This window comes from Macaca fascicularis, chromosome 7 (genome assembly GCF_037993035.2).
Source record: "Macaca fascicularis isolate 582-1 chromosome 7, T2T-MFA8v1.1".
Lineage (NCBI taxonomy): Eukaryota > Metazoa > Chordata > Mammalia > Primates > Cercopithecidae > Macaca > Macaca fascicularis.
Window position 1 is genome coordinate 103,521,595 of NC_088381.1, and position 19,479 is coordinate 103,541,073.

The window sequence follows — 19,479 nt, forward strand, 5'->3', positions numbered from 1 at the left end:
CTTAAAATATTCAGGTGGCTTAATTTTACTGGTGTGAAATACATCCATTCATCATCCATCAATACTTACTGGATATTAAGGTTTGGGTTGAGGCCAATTTTTCTATTATTGTCATCGATTAAACTGAAAAATCAACTCCAATTTCATTATAATTAATTATATTATGGTTCCAAAGTTAACAAAACAAGTAGGTTTCTTTGAGTTAGCACAATTTACACATTGTATGATTTTATTTATGCCCAAAATTTTTTTTTAAAACAAAACTGATCTATGGTGATGAACAGCAAAAAGTTGTTATAATTGTGTGGAGGGGAGGAGTGCGTGGTGACTGACTCAAAAAGGTCACTGGGAAACTTTCCAAGGTAGTGGAAATGTTCTATAATTTGTTTGTGGTGATGTATAATTTGTTTGTGGTGATAGGGGTGTGTACAATTTTCAAAACTCATTCAACTGAGTCTATGGATCTACGTATTTTATTACATGTTAATTAAAATTTAATGAAAGAGCAGACCATCCCAGTACTGGAGACCAAGGACCTGAGGCAGAACCGGAAAGCTAAGCAGGTTTTGAAGCTCCTTGGAAGTCAGGGCTTCACAGAATGGTTTAAAAATGAGTGAGTCCTTAGAATTCTATATATGATTACATGTAATATAAATACAAAGATTTATTCCAAAGCAACTTTTAGATGATATACTTTTCCCAAATACTGATTGCCCTTACTTAGTTCCATTCCTATAGACAATACAGAATAAATTATTCAAGATTTACCATATTGTCAGTCAAAACAATGGGAAATTAAAAGTCAGTGCTGATTATCTTTCTAAGTCATCTTTTACAAGACATCTATGATATAAATATATACTACTACTTCTTTTAACCACCTGAGAGGAAGAAAAAAACATGAGCAAAAAAAAAAAAATTGGCCATTTACAACCAAAAATACTGGACATTGGCACAGCACTAAACTTAGCACTTCCAGAATGAACTGCAAGGACAGCATTAGAGTTCAAATAACTCAAAATGTTGATTTCTCAATCATTTTCCCAGTTTCCCACACCTCCCCCAAAGAAATTAACTTTAAAGAGTTTATTTGATTAAGCAAAATTTGAAAGCAGAGGATTAAAAAGTGAAAAAGGTGGTGCAGAAATTAGCAGAGGTGGCACTACCTGAAAGCTCATCAGAAAGGGGAGTGAGAACAATATCAGGCAAGAAGGGTTTGGAAGTATGGATCAGAACAGGAGCACTTTTAGCACTGCGTATATAGGCCGATGGCAGAGCACATTCACCAATGGATCGGCTTCTCATGGCTTTAAAAAAGGAAAAGAAAGAAGTGGGGAAGGAAAAAAGAAGAGTGACTATAATGAAAGGCTCGTGTCACAGAAAAAGCAGCAACAGAGAAAACTAAAAGGTACAAAGGAAGGAAATTATAAATTAAAACATTTCAGCACGGCAAATACTGGCAAGCTGTAAGAAAAGAAATCAGAGAACACACACAACATTTTGAATATAATTTTTTTATATAAAGCAGGAAAATGCTATTATTAGCAGTTACAATGGAATAGCATTAAACAACAGCAGACACCTTAATTAGCATTATGTTCTCAAAACCAAGGGTTGAGAAATTCACTGAATGGAAACATTGAAAATAACTCAATATTAATAATTCAAAGAAACTTTTGGAACAATATTTGGGCATATCTCTAGGCAATCCTGAGCCATTCTTCTTAAAAAGGCTGAATTATAAGAACAAATCATTCCTACTTTCATACTCTTTAACAAAGTTTTCTAAATCACTCAATGGTCTTTCTTAGAAATTTTTAGGTAATTCATAGTCAAAAGGATTTAATCTCATGGCTAGTATGTGTTTCTGGTAAGAGAATGCTAATCAAATCAGTATCTTTTATAATAAAGTATAAGAGTATAATTAAAATTTTTACATAGAAACATTTATAGAAAACACAATTTGCACAGCATGAAAAATTGGGTTCTTGATACAAATAGATAATTTTATGCTTATTCAAATCATAAACACAAAAACAAAATTGTTTTCAAAGATAGCTTTAAACTGGATTACTTTTTAAAAATTGCATTTGTAGTTGTATTTGATAATTTCTTAGGAGAGTCCCTAGTTCACAAAAATTAAAGATAAATTATAGTTCACTTAGAAATAATCAAGTTTATACTTCCCAGAGATTTTTAAAAAAAAACATTTATTTCAAGGATTCTTGATTAAGTTATAGTTATTATTACACATGAATCAAGGACTTGAAAGAAACAATATTGAATAATATCCAGTGTAATAGCAATGGTGGTAAAATAAATAGTTTGAATATTAACATCATTTCAAATTCCTGAGTTTCCCTGGTTACTGGACAGACTTGGTTCCCTGAAGTTTAAATTCCTTAGATTATTACACAACGCACACAAGGCCTTTACGACTTGCCTACAAGCTACCACTCAGTAAGACTTTATTTTCTTTTACTGTCCTCCCATGCTGCCATCACTCAGATTTTTACAATGTTCCTTAAAATTTTCATTCTCTTTCACCATCACATCATGTCTTTGTATGTTGCTAATGTCCTTGGTGTCTCTTTCTTCCTGACATACTACCTCATCTGAGAAGCTTTTTTCTCTTTTTCTTTTTTTGAGACAGTCTTACTCTGCTGTCTAGGCAGGAGTGGCATCATCATAGCTTGCTGCAACCTTGAACTCCTCGGCTCAAGCCAATTCTCCCACCTTAGCCTCCAGAGTAGCTGGGACCACAGGCATGTGTCACCATGCTTGGCTTTTTTTTTTTTTTTTTTTCCCCTCTATTTTGAGTGGAAACAAGGTCTCGCTATGTTATCCACGCTGGTGTCGAACCCCTGAGCTCAAGCGACCCTCTCATACTGGTCTCCCAAAGTACTGGGATTACATGAATAAGCCACCATGCCCAGTCCCTGAGAGGCTTTTCTAACTCTCCCAAACAACTATTTACTTTACTGGCAACACAGCAATAAACAAAAACAAACAAGAATTCCCACTTTCGCAAAGCTTACAATCTATTTCTTGTGGACTGTATGTTTTTAGGTCAGCCTACCCAACTTTTCGAATGCAAGAACCATATCTTCCGATCTTTGAATCCCTACTCCCTACCACATATAAGTACAATAATTTTTTACTTTTACTTAATATCTATATTTGAGTAGGAGTCCAGCTTAACCATTTGAAAAACAATTTCAGGCTGTGAAGATACGGAAGAGAAAGTAAAAACAAACATTAACCAAAAACTAAATGCATTTCATAGTTTATAACTGGAAAAAGATAATCACAGATTAAAAAAATGTATGAATGCCAATAAAATTAAGGATTCTTTAAGAACAATCTGTATGTAAAAAATATAGAAGCGTGGAATATGCTAAGATAACGGCAACAATTTGTCTTTAGTGTATGGCTTACCATGTTATGTATTAAAGATCAAGTGTATTTTAAAAACAACCCATATACAAAATGTCAGAATCTCACCCTATTCCAGTTTTCCTGCTAGCTTCTTTCTTTTTTTTTTTTTTTTTTTTTGAGACGGAGTCTCACGCTGTTGCCCAGGCTGGAGTGCAGTGGCGCGATCTCGGCTCACTGCAAGCTCCGCCTCCTGGGTTCCCGCCATTCTCCTGCCTCAGCCTCCTGAGTAGCTGGGACTACAGGCGCCCGCCACCGCGCCCGGCTAATTTTTTGTATTTTTAGTAGAGACGGGGTTTCACTGTGGTCTCGATCTCATGACCTTGTGATGCGCCCGCCTCGGCCTCCCAAAGTGCTGGGATTACAGGCTTGAGCCACCGCGCCCGGCCTGCTTCTTTCTTTCTTGAGAAAGTCACCAACAATTTTATAATCTAATTTGAAACAAAAGTTACGTTGACTCCAACATAATCACTCATTAAAACTGGTCAACGACACAAATACATATGGAAATCTTAAAGTGTTACACAGAGGGTAAAATATCATCTATAGTTGTAATCACATTTCATATATATATGTATGTATTTTTTTTTTTTTTTCTTTTTTAGACGGTGTCTCACTCTGACACCCAGGCTGGAGTGCAGTGGCGCCATCTCGGCTCACTGCAAGCTCCATCTCCCAGGTTCATGCCATTCTCCTGCCTCAGCCTCCCGAGTAGCTAGGACTACAGGTGCCCACCACCACGAATGGCTAATTTTTGTATTTTTAGTAGAGATGGGGTTTCACCATATTAGCCAGAATTTTAAAATACATTTTTTAAAAACTTGAATTGAATTTTTGATTCCACAGATAAATTACAAGTTTTTCTTTTTTCCCCTAGGGATAATTTCTGGGAAATAAAAACTCCTATTTTCCTTTCTTTCGCAACACAAACTTGAAGGAAGAGCTTGGGCATTTGCCTTGGAACTTTTTTCATATTAATAATGAAATACAGCTGTGTCGTGATTCTGAATGAATTCTTTAAAAATGTTACCCTTCGGCTGGTGTGGTAGCTCACACCTGTAATTCCAGCACTTTGGGAGACCAAGGCAGGAGGATGGCTTGAGTCCAAGAGTCCGAGACCTGCTTGGGCAACTGAGGGAGACCTCATCTCTACAAAAAACAAAAACTAAAACATTAGCTGGGTGTGGTGGTGTGTCCCTGTGGTCTCAGCTACTCTGAGGGCTTGAGGCGGGAGGATCACTTGAGTCTAGGAGGTCAAGGCTACAATGAGCCATGTTTGTGCCACTGTACTCCAGCCTGGGCAACAGAGTAAGACTCTGACTCAAAAACAAATTTAAAAACCCTAAAAAATGGAGCAAAAATGGTCACCACCTTTTGTTGTTGTTTTAACTAAACTCTGAGTCTTTAGGCATACTTAGAAGTCTATCAATGGCTTCACAGCTATGTGACCCTCACTACAGAAAATTATTTACAATGAATTAGTTATTGAGATCTTTTGGGATTTACTAACCTAAACAGTTACTGACATTCCTATTAGCACATACATTCCTAAGACACATACATCAGTGATCATAAATCTATAATATGCTTAATGGGCAGTATGAAAAACATAACATCAAAAAGTAAAAACAGATTTTCAAATTATGAGCATGACAATTTTTGAAGGCTTCCTATCTTTTCCCCTCTCAAAAAAAAAAAAAAAAAAAAAATGCATTCCCATAAATTCACCTCGGACCATACAGAATATATAAAAAACTGTAACTTGTACTCTGGAGTTTCCGTATAGCATAAGAAATTCATGGACAGCAAATGTGATGGATCACTAACAGCATACAAATACAAAAAATAAACATGAGGAAGGCAACTCCGGAATTTTCTCATTTCCAAAGTATTATACATTTTCTTCCCTATTTATTAAAATTCACATTATGTATACATTCCTATCCATTGGCAGAAATACCTGTTGAAGTTCCCAAATGTAGGCCTATTATCATAATACACATAATTGAAAAGCAAAATCTGCAAACAAAACAGTGATATATACGCTCCAGAAGTTGAACACCAGGTCCTATATCATAAATGCAAGCAAGTTACATTGCTTATGAGTATGTTCAAAAATGATTCTTAAATTCATTGCAATCTCTCTTAATATTTGTTAGCATAAGCAAAACCACAGACATACTCTCCACATTTTTTACATTTTAAACTTACCTATTAATAACAAAATTTATCTTAATAAAGCCATCTTGAGTATTCTGAGATAAAAGGATTACATTATGCTTAATATTTTTTAAATGCAGGTAAGTTGCCTTTATGTTTATTAAGTGAAAAATAATGAATAAATTATCTTAGAATTTCAAAGAAAAAACAAAAAAATTCTCTTACAATTTCTATCTGAAAATCCTAGAAAGCAACCAGTAAAATAAGTCTTTGAAACATTACGTGACAAAACTGCTAATTTGCAAATTTCAACATAGACTATACTAGTACCTTCATGAATTGTAAGGACATAAGGTGCTTACATCAGTTTAGATCACCAGTATAAAGAAAGCTGTTTAAGTTAGTCAGAAAAAGTTAAATATTCTATCACTCTATCAGGTAATTCAAAGTCATAGGAAAAAATACAGTTTTAATGAGAGAGCAATCAGGTTTGTTATTAAACGAAACACTTCATAAAAGAGAAATATAAATCAATGTCAGAAATACAATTTGTTTCTCCCAATGCAAGTCAGAAAATAAATAAATGGAGAATGACACAAACTAAAAAATGAATTAAAAATTTTACAGATAAATCTGTGGTTATTTCAAATGTCTAAATTATTTTCTATTCTGAAAAATACATTTTTTTTAAAAGAATATACACTTTTCAAAACAGTTTTAGATTTACAGATAAAAAATGAGTGGCAACTACAAAGAGTTTCCATACATCCCTTTCCCCCTCCCTACCAGTTTCCCCAATTATTAACATATTGTATTAGCATGGTACATTCACTACAATTAACAAGCTCATATTGATACAGTATTGCTAAAGTCCACAGTTTACATTAGGGATCACTGTTTATGTAGTACCTTCTATGGGTTTTGAGAAAGTATAATGACACATATATAACATTACAGTACCATACAAAATAGTTTCACATCTTTATTCTCTGTGCTTGCTTCCACCTCTTCATCTCTTCTAGCCCCACCCCCCTATTCCTAGTGCCTGGAAACCAGTCATCTTTTTACTGTTGACAAAAGTTTGCCTTTTCCACAATGTCATATAGTTGAAATCATACAGTATGTAGTCTTTTCAGATTAGCTTCTTTTACTCAGCAATACTCATTCAGTTTCTTCACTTTTTTTTTTTTCATGGCCTGAATGCTCATTTCTTTTTATCATGGAATAATATTCCATTTTATGGATGTACAACAGTTTGTCCATTCACCTATTGAAGAATATCTTGGACAATTACAACTAAAGCTGCTATAAATATTTATGTGCAGATGTTTGTGTGGACATGTTTTCAACTTATATAGGTAAATACAAAGGGTGCTATGGTTGGATCCTACAGTAAGACTACGTTTAGGTTTGAAAGAAACTACCTGTCTCCCAGTGTGATGATATAATTTTGTATTTCCACCACCAATGAGAGTTCCCATTGCTACACTTCCCTGCCAGCATTTGGTGTTGTCAGTATTTTGGATTTTAGCCATTCTTTTAGGTGTGTAGTGGTTTCTTGTCTTAATTTGCAATACTCTAATGACATACGATGTTGAGCATCTTTTCCTATGTTCACTTGCCATCTCTACATCTTCTTTGGTGAGGTGTTTGTTCACATTTTTTGCCCATTTTTCAGGTTGTTCTCTTCCTGTTGAATATTAAGAGTTCTTTGTATATTTTAGAATCAGTCCTTCATCAGCTATGTGTTTTGCAGATTTTCTCCCAATCTGTGACTTGTCATTTCATTCCCTTAACAATGTCTCTCACAAAGCAGAGTTTTAAATTTAATAAAGTCCAACTTAGCAAATTTTTCTTTCATGAATTTTATTGTTGGTGTTGTATCATAAAACTCATTGCCAAACCCAAGGTGTCCTAGACTTTCTCCTATGTTGTCTTCTAGGTGTTTTATACTTTTGTACATTACATTTAGGTCTATGATCTGTTTTAAGTTAATTTTTGTGAAAGATGTAAGGTCTGTGTATAGATCCATCTTTTTTTGGTACGCAGATGGATGTCCAATTGTTACAGCACCATGTTGAAAAGACCATCCTTTCTTTATTGAATTGCCTTTGCTCCTTTGTCAAAGATCAGGGGACTCTAGTTGTGTGGGTCTGTTTCTCTATTTTATTTTATTGGCATCTCTATTTTATTCCATCTATTTGTCTATTCTCTCACGCATACCATACTTGCTTGATTACTATAGTAAATTTTGAAGTCAGGTTCTGGCCCTTCTCTCAATTCATTCTTTTCCTTCAATACTGTGTTGACTCTTCTGGCTCTTTTGCCTTTCCTTTTTTTTTTTTTCTTTCCCCTGATACAAGATCTTGCTGTGTTACCCAGGCTAGAGAGTGCAGGGGCACAATCATGGCTCACTGCAGCCTTGACCTCCTGAACTCAAGCACTCCTCCCATCTCAGGCTCCCAAGTAGCTGGGACTACAGGCACATGACACCACGTCCAGCTAGTTTTTGTATTTTTTGTAGAGACAGGTTTTGTCATGTTGCTCATGCTCTGCCTTTCTATATAAATTTTAGATTCTTTCTGTCAATATCCACAAAATAACTTGTTAAGAACACAATCAACTAAGATTGTGTTGAATCTACAGATTAAGTAGGGAAGAAATGACATCTTGCCAATAGTGAGTTTTTCTATCCATGTACATGAACTAGACCTCTCAACTTATTTAGATATTCTTTGATTTCTTTCACCAAAGTTTCATAGTTTTCCTTATATAGATCTTGTAAATATTTTGCTAGATTTATACCTAATTGTTTTGGAGATTTTTGGTGCTAGTGTAAATAGTACTGTGCTTTTAGTTTCAAATTCCAGTTGTTCATTGCTGGTATGGTGGGAGCAACTTGACTTTTATATATTAATCTGGCATCCTATAACCTTGCTATAATGGCTTATTAGTTTCAGGAGGTTGTCACCTTGAAATTTTCCACATAATCATGTCATCTACAAAGATAGCTTTATTTATTTCTTCCCAATCTGTAGACCTTTTATTTCCTTTTCCTGTCTTACAGGAATAGTGAGATATCCTTGTCTTGTGGATCTGAGCAGGAAAAAAACTAGTTTCTCACCATTAAGTATGATGCTAGAGGTAGGTTGTCCTGTGTTTTTATTTTTTAACAGATTTATCAAGTTGAGGTAGTTCCCCCTTTTCCTACTTTGCTGAGAATTTTGTTTTGTTTTGTTTTGTTTTTGAGATGGAGTCTGGCTCTGTCGCCCAGCCTGGAGCGCAGTGGCACGATCTTGGCTCACTGCAAGCTCCGCCTCCCGGGTTCATGCCATTCTCCTGCCTCAGCTTCCCGAGTAGCTGGGACTACAGGCACCTGCCACTATGCCCAGTTAATTTTTTTGTATTTTTAGTAGAGACAGGGTTTCACCATGTTAACCAGGATGGTCTTGATCTCCTGACCTCGTGATCTGCCCACCTCGGCCTCCCAAAGTGCTGGGATTACAGGCGTGAGCCACTGCGCCTGGCTGAGAGTTTTTATCCTAAATGGGTGTTGGATTTTGCCAAATGCTTTTCTGCATCTATGAATGTGATCATATGGCTTTTCTTCTTTAGCCTGCTGATGAGATGAATTGCATTAGGGTAATGCAGTACTCCTCAAAAGAATTAGGAAGTATTCCTTCTGCTTCTATTTTTTGAGAGAAATTGTGGAGAATTATTTCTTTCTTAAATGTTCAGTAGAATTCACCATCTGGGCCTGGTGCTTTCTAATTTGGAAAGTTGTTAGTTATTGATTCAATTTCATTAATACATATCAGGCTGTTCAGATTATCTAGTTCTTCTTGTATGAGTTTTGGGAGATTGTACCTTTCAAGTAATTGGTCTATTTCTTTTAGGTTATCAAATTTAATTATTTTATCAGTAAATAAAAGGATCATAAAAACAGATACATAGACCAATGGAGCAGAACAGAGAACCCAGAAACAAATCTACACTTCTGCAGTGAACTCATTTTCAATAAAAATGCCAAGAACATACACTGGAGAAAGGACAGTATCTTCAATAAATGGTGCTGGGATAACTGGATATCCATATGCAGAAGAATGAAACTTGATCCCTATCTTTCTCCATATGCAGAAATCAAATCAAAATGGATTAAAGACTTAAATCTAAGATCTCAAACTATGACACTGAAAGAAAACTTTGGGGAAACTCTCCAGGACAACGAAGTGGGCAAAGACTTCTTAAATAATATCCACAGGCCACCAAAGTAAAAATGGACAAATGAGATGAGATCATGTTAAAAACCTTCTGCACAGCAAAGTAAATGGTCAACAAAGTGAAGACATGACCCACAGAATGGGAAAAAACACTTGCAAAGTATGCATCTGACAAGGGATTAATAACTAGAATACACAAGGGGCTCAAACAACTCTACAGGAAAAAATTTAATAATCCAATTAAAAATGGACAAAAGATCTGATACACATTTCTCAAGAGAAGACATATAAATGACAAACAGGTATATGAAAAGGTGCTCTACATAACTGATAATCAGAGAAATGCAAATCAAAACTACAATGAGATATCTCACCCCAGTCAAAATGGCTTTTATCCAAAAGACAGGCAATAACAAATGCTGGCCAGGATGTGAAGAAAAGGGAACCCTCACATACTGTTGGTAAGAATGTAAGTTAGTACAACCACTATGGAGAACAGTTTGGAGATTTCTCAAAAAACTAGAAATAGAGCTACCAATTCAGCAATCCCGCTCCTGGGTATATAGCCAAAAGAAAGGAAATCAGTTTATCAAAGAGATATCTGCACTCCCACGTTTACTGCAACACTATTTACAATAGCCAAGATATGGAAGCAACCTAAGTATCCATCAACAGACGAATGGATAAAGGATATGTGGTATATATACACAATAAAGTATTATTCAACCATAAAAAAGAATGAGATCCTGACATGAGGTCATTATGTTAAGTGAAATAAGCCAGGCACAGAAAGACAAACATCACATGCTCTCACTTATCTGTGGGAGCTAAAAATTAAAACAACTGAATTCATGGAGATAGAGAGTAGAAGGATAGTTACTAGAGGCTTGGAAGTATAGTGGGGGAAAGGGTAAGTGCAGATGGTTAATGGGTACAAAAAAAAAAAATGAGTAAGACCTAGTATTTGCTAGTACAACAAGGTGACTATAGCAAAAAATAATTTAATTGTAAATTTAAAAATAACTAAAAGAATATACTTGGATGGTTTGAAACACAAAGAATAAATGTCTGAGGTAATGAATACCCCATTTACACTGATGTGATTAGTACACATTGCATGCCTGTATCAAAATATCTCATGTATCCCATAAATATATATACGTACTGTATACTCACAAAAATTAAAAATAAAACAAATAATAATAATAAAAGGATCACTGGTAATGGTTCTTCTTTCATTTCTGGTATTAATAATTGGTATCTTTTTTTTTTCTTATTTAACTTAGCTAGAGATTTATTGGTTTTGTTGATATTTTCTAAGACCCAACTTTCAGTTTTGTTGATTTTTCTCTAGTGATTTCCTGTTTTCAACTTTCCAGTTTTCTGCTCTAATTTTTATTATTTCTTTTCTTCTACTTACTTTGGATTTGTTTTTTTCAAGTTTCCTATGGTGGAAGCTTAGATTACTGGTTTTAGATCTTTCTTCTCTAGTAATACATACTTTCAATACTGTACACTTTCCTCTAAGCACAGCTTTCACTGCCCACAAATTTTGATGTTATATTTTCATTTAGTTCAAAATATTCTACAATTTCTCTTGAAACATCTTCGAGCTGTGCATTATTTAGAAGTGTGTCGTTTAATCTCCAAGTATTTTAGAGTTTTCCAACTTTTTCCGTCATTGATTTATAGTTAAATCCATTGCAGTCAGAGGGTATATTTTGTATGATTTCTATTCCTTTTAGTTTATTAAGACATGTTTTATGACCCAGAATGTGGTCTTGGTGAATGTTTTGCATGAGTTTGAGAAGAATGAGTATAATCTCTGCTGGATTAAGCAATTTATAGATGTCATAATTGGATCAAGTTGACTGATAGTGCTATTCACTTCATTTATGTCCTCACTGATTTTCTGCCTGCTGGATCTCTCCATTACTGATAGAAAGATGTTAAATATCCAACCACAGTACCATTACTTTTTGTATTTCTCTGGGCAGATTTATCAGTTTTTGCCTCATGTATTTTGATACTCTGTTGTCAGTGAATACACATTAAGGATTAGTATGTCTTCTTGGAGAATTAATCATCTTTTATTTTATTTTTTTTGAAATGGAGTCTTGCTCTGTTGCCCAGGCTGGAGTGCAGTAGCACGATCTCAGCTCACTGCAACCTCTGCCTCCTGTGCTCAAGCAATTCTCCTGCCTCGGTCTCCCGAGTAGCTGGGACTACAGGCATGTGCCAATAAGCCCGGCTAAGTTTTTGTATTTTTAGTAGACACAGGGTTCCACCACGTTGGCCAGGCTGGTCTCAAACTCCTGACCTCAGGTGATCCACCCTCCTTGGCCTCCCAAAGTGCTGGGATTACAGGCGTGAGCCACGACGCCTGGCCAGAATTAATCATCTTTATGTAACACCCCTCTTTATTCTTGATAATTCTCCTTGTTCTAAAGTCTGCTTCGTCTGAAATTAACATAGTCATGTCATGCACTGCATAATGATGTTTCGGTCACCAACAGACTGCATGTATGATGGTGGTCCTTACGGATAATACTCTATTTTTACTGTAGATTTGATATTTATAATACTCTATTTTAGCTGTAGAGATTATAATACTTTATTTTTACTGTACCATTTCTGTTTAGATATGCTTAGATACACAAATATTTACCACTGTATTATAATTGCCTACAATATTCGGTACAGTTACATGGTGTACAGGTTTGCAGCCTAGAAGCAACAGGCTACACCATACAGCCTAGGTATGTAGTAGACTATGTCACCTAGGTTTCTGTAATACATTCTATGATGTTTGCACAATGAAGAAATCACCTACTGATGCATGTCTCAGAATATATCCCTTATTTGTTCTTCAAAAGTGAAGGAGAGGCTGGATCTAAAACTCCAGGTTGGTGAATTTTCTTCTCTCACTGTTTTAATAAATGAAGTCTAGTAATGTGGAAAGTAGAGAGCAAAGGAGCAAGGAATAAAATGAGATTGGAAAAGTGGGCAGAGGCCTAATCATGCAGGGCCTTATAAAAATCATGGTAACATTTTCAATTTTATCCCAAGAGCAATAAAAGACCACTGAAAAATATAAGCAAAAAAGTGACATCAATTTGAAATTATTCTTAATACCACTATGACAATAAGGTAGAAAACGGATCTGGAGGTTGTGAAAAACTGATGCAGGGAAGTTAGGAAACTCGTGCAGCAATGTAGACGTAATGGTGTACTGGACCAAGATAGCCGCAGTGGAAATGTAAAGAAGTGAAGAAAGGTGACAGATACTTAGCTCAAGATATAATCATCAGGATATGATGATTCAATCAGAGTTTGGGGATATAGGAGAGAGTCAGAAGAGTTGAAGCTAATTCCCAGACTTCTAGCTTGAGCAACTCGGTTATTCTCTATCCCCACGATTCGTCCTTTACCCCTGGTCCTGACTTTACATTAATAAAGCTACCCACTTCAGGTTCCACTAGTTTCTTCTTAAATTCACAGTACTCAACATTTCCAAATTAATCTCTAAAAACAGTTTTATCAGGTTACTCCCTTCTCAATGACGAGGAGGAATCTAAAGTTTTTTGTGTTTACAGGATTATTCGGAAGTTATTTTTCAGCTTTTACATGCAATACGCAAAAGGAAATAGTGAGAAATTATACCAGAAAAATCCATTAAGATAAATCAGATTAGTCCCAATACTATAGTAACACTAGAGCATATGGATATTAATTTGTCAGTCTCAGAAGGTCATGAACTTTTATTTTTTTAAGAGTCTCGCTCTGTAGCCCAGGCTGGAGTGCAGGGGCGTGATCTTGGCTTACTGCAAGCTCCGCCTCCCGGGTTCACGCCATCCTCCTGCCTCAGGCTCCCGAGTAGTTGGGAATACAGGCACACACGCCATGCCTGGCTAATTTTTGGTCAGGAACTTTTTGAGAATAGGAAATAAACTGCACTTAAAATTGATTTTGGCAACAAGTATATAAAATTGAAGTGAGCGGGCCAGGCGTGGTGGCCCACTCCTATAATCCCAGCACTTTGGGAGGCCCAGGCGGGTGGACTGCTTGAGGCCAGGAGTTCAAGACCAGCCTGGCCAACATGGTGAAATCCCCTCTCTACTAGAATACAAAAATTAGCCAGGCATAGTGGCAGGCCTGTAATCCCAGCTACTCAGGAAGCTGAGGCAGGAGAATTGCTTGAACTCAGGAGTCAGAGGTTGCAGTGAGCTGAGATGGTGCCACTGCACTCCAGTGTGGGTGACAGAGCAAGACTCCATCTCAAAATAAAAAAAAAAAACTGATGAGAGCAGCCACTCTTCAAGTCTCTTGGATATATACCTGTGAATGGGATTGCTGGGTCATATAATTTTAACTTTAAAGGAACTGATTTCCAGAGTGTTTTTCAAAGTAGTTGTACCATTTTACATGCCCACTAGCAATATATAAGGATTCCAATTTCTCCACCTCCTCACCAACACTTAATATTCGTATTTTGATAAACAATAGCCATCCTAGTGGGTGGGTGTAAAGTGGCATCTTATTGTGATTTTCATTTGCATTTCTCTGATAGCTAGTGTTTTCGAGCATGTGCTTATTGGCCATTTGTGTATCTTCTTTAGAGAAATGTCCATTCAAATCCGTTGTCCATTTTTAATTGGGTTGTCTTTTTACCCTATATTTTTAAAGTCTAAAGTTAATGCAATAACACCAGCTCTCTACTTCACCCTGAACAAGTATTTGAGAATATTTATACTCTCACTAAACTCTTTCTGAACTGTATATTATGAATGACCAGTATTTAAATTCTACCCTTCAATTCCAAAATTACTATATTCAGATAATATTTATTTAGATTTACCTACACATGTACCACATTCTTTGATCATTTATCCTTCTTACATCTCAGACTTTAATTCTGGGGTAATTTTCTTTCCTGACATATTCTTTTAGAAGTTATATCATTAAGGTCAATCCACAGTTGTCTTTGTTTTACCCTCCATTTTGAAAGTTTGGTCAGTACACAATTCTAAAATGATAGTTATTTTTCCTTAGCACTTTGAAGATATTATCCTGCTGTTCTGTCTTCATTGTCAGTGCTGAGAACACTGTTTTCAGCATAACTGTTTTTTTCTGAAGGTTATGTATTTTTTCTCTTTGCAGCCTTTATGGTCTTTTCTGTCTTTCCATTCTGCTATGTCACTGCAGTGTGGTTAAGTGTGGGTTTCTACTTACTTATTTGGTATACTATATGCTTCCGTTCCTATAGACTCATAGCTTTAATACATTCTCTGTCATTCTTGAAATACTGCCTCTCCTTCAATCTCTCCTTCTGGTATTCCAACTAGACACATCAGACCCTCATCCTGTTCTACAAATTTCTTACCCTCTCCTTCACATTTCCCATCTCAATGTCCTGGGTAATTTCCTCAAATTTCTAATCCAAGTTACCGATTCTCTCTTTATTTATATCTTATGTGTTGTTTAATACTGTTTTTTTTTTCTTTCAGGAATTATATTTTTATTTCTCAAAGTTCTATTTGGTTCCTTTTAATCATTTTAATGAGCTTATCATTTTCCTCTTTAAATATTTCAAACATGGTTATTTTATTGGTTACAAAATTGGTTATTTTATTCCAATATTAGGGATTAAAATCTTAAGGAATCTCAATCTCTCTCTCTTTTTTGCTAACTCATTTATATAATTTGTTTCCATGTTTATTGAATAATCTTTGTGAACTCATATTTGGTTGATTCTAATCTGTGGAATTTCTGGAGGCCTAATTTGTGTTTGCTTGCACAATTTCCAGGAAGCATTACTGACCTGAAATTAACTTGTATCCTTGTCAAGATAACCAATTTAACATGGAAGTCTTCAATTCAGTCCTCCAACCTTGAAGCTTGCTCAAGTCTTAGTCTGGATCCCAGAAGTGATTATCAGCAATTTGCTTCAAGATCATCCCACTTTTCCAGTGTGCTTACTGCTCATCACTCCATTTTCTGCTCATAGTTTTGTTTATTTTGGTCAAGGAAGTGAGTAAGGAGAGTCTTACAGGTTTCTCTGTTTGCAAACCAGTGGTGTGACAAAATGCTAGCAAGAATATCTAATAGTTCCAGAATATCAAGTTCACTATGTTGCTGGCAATACGAGTCATCTAATGACTTTTAAAAAAGCCTCTTTCTTCTCAACTTTTTATTAAGAAAATTTTCAAATGTAGAAAAAAATTAAAAGGTGGTGAGGCGTGGTGGCTTGCACCTATAATCCCAGCACTTTGGGAGGCTGAGGAGGGTGGATTACTCGAGGTCAAGAGTTCAAGACCAGCCTGGCCAACATGGTGAAACCCCATCTCTACTAAAAATACAAAAATTAGCCAGGCATGCTGGTGTGCACCTATAGTCCCAGCTACTCTACTTGGGAGGCTAAGGCAGGATAATCTCTTGAAGCCGGGAGGTTGCAGTGAGCCAAGATCACGCCACTGCACTCCAGCCTGGGTGACACAGTGAGACTCTGTCTCAAAAAAAAAAAAAGACTATTTCAATGTAAACAGGTATACTTCCACCTAGATTCAACTGCTTAGCATTTTGCCATATTTGCTTTATATTTGTGTGTACATTTTTGCTGAAGTATTTGAAAGTAAGCTGCAGATACCATGAGTCTTCACCCCTAAATATTTCAGGATTCATCTATAGGTAAGATCATCCTCCTATATACCAACACCATTATCACACCTAAAAAAATTTACTCAAATTCCATAATATCATCTGATATTCAATCCATATTCAAAGTTACCAAGATATCCCAAAATAATTTTTATAACATTTTTCAAACAAGGATTCCGTCAGAGTTCATATATTGCATCTGGTTATTGTCTCTTGAGCCTAAAACAGATCCCACCTCAACTTTTTAAAAATGATACTGTGCTTTTGAAGAGGCTAGACCAGTTGTCTCATAAAATGTACTACATTCTAATTTTGTTCAATTATTTTCTCTTGGAGTCATTTAATTTGTTCTTCTATCTCCTATATATACTATAAACTAGAAGTTAGGTATAATGGCTTGATTTCAGATCCCTCCATTGTAAAGGTATATTTATCCTTTGCAAATATAAATAATCTGTAAGATAGTCCTTGGCAACAAGTGAATATCCTCTTCCCAAGCAATCCTTTACTTATTAATGTTTTTGATATCTACTAATGATCCTTGCTTAAATCTATTAAGGCTACAAAGGTTCCTCTCTTTAGAGGGCAAATTAATTTCAAACCCTACAGACTTAACCTATAGATATACTTTCATATATGCACAAAATATAGAAGAATACATAAGTATATTCTATACATTTTTTTTTTTTTTTGAGATGGAGTTTCGCTCTTGTTGCCCAAGCTGGAGTGCAATGGTGCGATCTTGGCCCACTGCAACCTCTGCCTCCCGGGTTCAAGCAATTCTCCTGCCTCAGCCTCCCGAGTAGCTGGGATTACAGGCGCACGCTACCACGCTGGCTAATTTTTTGTATTTTTAGTAGAAATGGGATTTCACCGTATTAGCCATGATAGTCTTGAACACCTGACCTCAGGTGATCCTCCTGCCTCGGCCTCCCAAAGTGCTGGGATTACAAGAATAAGCCACTGTGCCCAGCCTATTCTGCACCATTTTTAATAGCACAAAATTACAAAATGTATATTCATCTTCAGGAGATAGGTTAAATTATAGTACTTCCATGTAATTATGATACAGGAAGTTCAACTTTTTTTTTTTTTTTTGAGACAAGAGTCTCGCTCTGCGGAGTGCAGTGGTACAATATTGGCTTACTGCAACCTCCGCCTCCTGGTTCAAGCAATTCTCTTGCCTCAGCCTCCTGAGTAGCAGGGTCTAGAGACTACAGGCGTGTACTAGCACGATCAGCTAATTTTTGTATTTTTAGTAGAGATGGGGTTTTACCATGTTGTCCAGGCTGGTCTCAAACCCCTGGCCTCAACTGATCCTCCTGCCTCGGCCTCCCAAAATGCTGGGATTACAGGTGTGAGCCACCGTGCCTGGCCAACATTTTTCTGATATATAATAATCTTTAAGATATATCATTATAGCTTGACTTCATCTCCTAACACTCTCTTCTTTCCTTACTCCTCCTCAAACACTCAAAAGCCCTAGAGCACATTCCTAGCTCTGGGACTTTCACTTTTCCTTCTGCCTGGAATGCACTTTCCCAATTCAGGTCTTTGTTCTTATAGGATAGAATAAGCTTTCCCTGACCTCCCTACTTAAAACAGTCCTATGTCCTTAGCTCCAACACTTTCTATTCCTTTATCCTGATTGACTTTTCTTCATAACTTTACTACCTCATGACATGTTTACTGGTTTATTTGCTTATTATATTTCTTCCCCAACACTAGAATTGTTAGCCCCGGTGGAATTTACTTGCTTTGTTCAGAACTATATCCTTAATGCATAGAACAGCAATTTTATAGTAAGTACTTAAAGGAATTGTTTTTCATTCACATGTGTAAAGCCATGATTCACAAGATTGTATATGTTATGCTATAAGCCTGTATAGACATAAAGTATCTTTAGGATGCTCAAGAAACTGGTAATAGTGGTTGCCTCTAGTGAGGTGAAATGGGAGGGTGGGGAATACTGATGAGGGAGACTTACTACAATGTATACACTTAATCACAGTCTAAATTTTTAACCATGTACATTCATGAAGAACATAAAGGCTGGGCACAGAGGCTCACATCTGTAATCCCAGCACTTTGGGAGGCCGAGGTGGGTGGATCACCTAAAGTCAGGAGTTTGAGACCAGCCTGGCCAACATGGTGAAACTCTGTCTCCACTGAAAATACAAAAATTAGCCAGGCATGGTGGCACATGCCTGTAGTCCCAGCTACTTGGGAGGTTGTGGCAGGAGAATCGCTTGAACCCAGAAGCAGAGGTTGCAGTCAGCTGAGATCACGCCAGCCTGGGCAACAGAGCAAGACTCCATCCCAATAAATAAATAAATAAATAAATAAATAAATAAAATGGATTTTTTTTTTTTTTTTTTTTTTGGGAAACAGGGTCTCACTTTGTCATCCAGGCTGGAGTGCAGTGGTGTGATCTCAGCTCACTGCCACCTCAACCTCCTGGGCTCGAGAGATCTTCCTACCTCAGTCCACCAAGTAGCTGGCACTACAGGCATGTGCTAGCACACCCGGCTAACTTTTTTGTATTTTTTTGGTAGAGACAGAGTTTTGCCATGTTGCCCAGGCTGGAAAAATTAATGTTAAACCCAGCACTTTGGGAGGCTGAGGCGGGTGGATCACTTGAGGTCAGGAGTTCAAGACCAGCCTGGCCAACATAGTTAAATCTCATCCCTACTAAAAATATAAAATCAGCTGGGTGTGGTGGTGTGTGCCTGTAATACCAGCTACTGAAGGCTGAGTCAGGAGAATCACTTGAACCCGGGAGGCAGACTGCAGTGAGCTGAGATTGCACCTCTGCACTCTAGCTTAGGTGACTCTGTCTCAGAAAGAAAAAAAAAGACTAATGTTAAAAATTTTTTAAAATATGTCCAAAGAACATCCTAATTTAATCTGCTGCCCCTTTTTTGAACTTTATGCAGGTACCTTTCTCAACAAATTTTTAAGGCTTTAACTTTGTTTCATAGGCTTGTTCAGTTCAGACAAGGCTGTT

The 19,479-nt window shown here is 36.5% G+C and overlaps 1 protein-coding gene across 15 annotated transcripts in view; it reads right to left on the reverse strand.

Annotated features, from left to right (window-relative positions):
- The window catches only part of RALGAPA1 (Ral GTPase activating protein catalytic subunit alpha 1), a 275,782-nt gene that overhangs the window by 165,552 nt on the left and 90,751 nt on the right, over positions 1-19,479 (reverse strand). For 8 of the 15 annotated variants that reach the window (XM_065548724.1, XM_065548725.1, XM_065548721.1 and 5 more), the window contains one exon: positions 1,167-1,307. The exons of the other annotated variants lie outside the window; for them this stretch is intronic. In XM_065548724.1, coding sequence (XP_065404796.1) covers positions 1,167-1,307 — 141 coding nt within the window. The remainder of the gene's footprint in view (positions 1-1,166; positions 1,308-19,479) is intronic. 15 annotated transcript variants of the gene reach the window in all.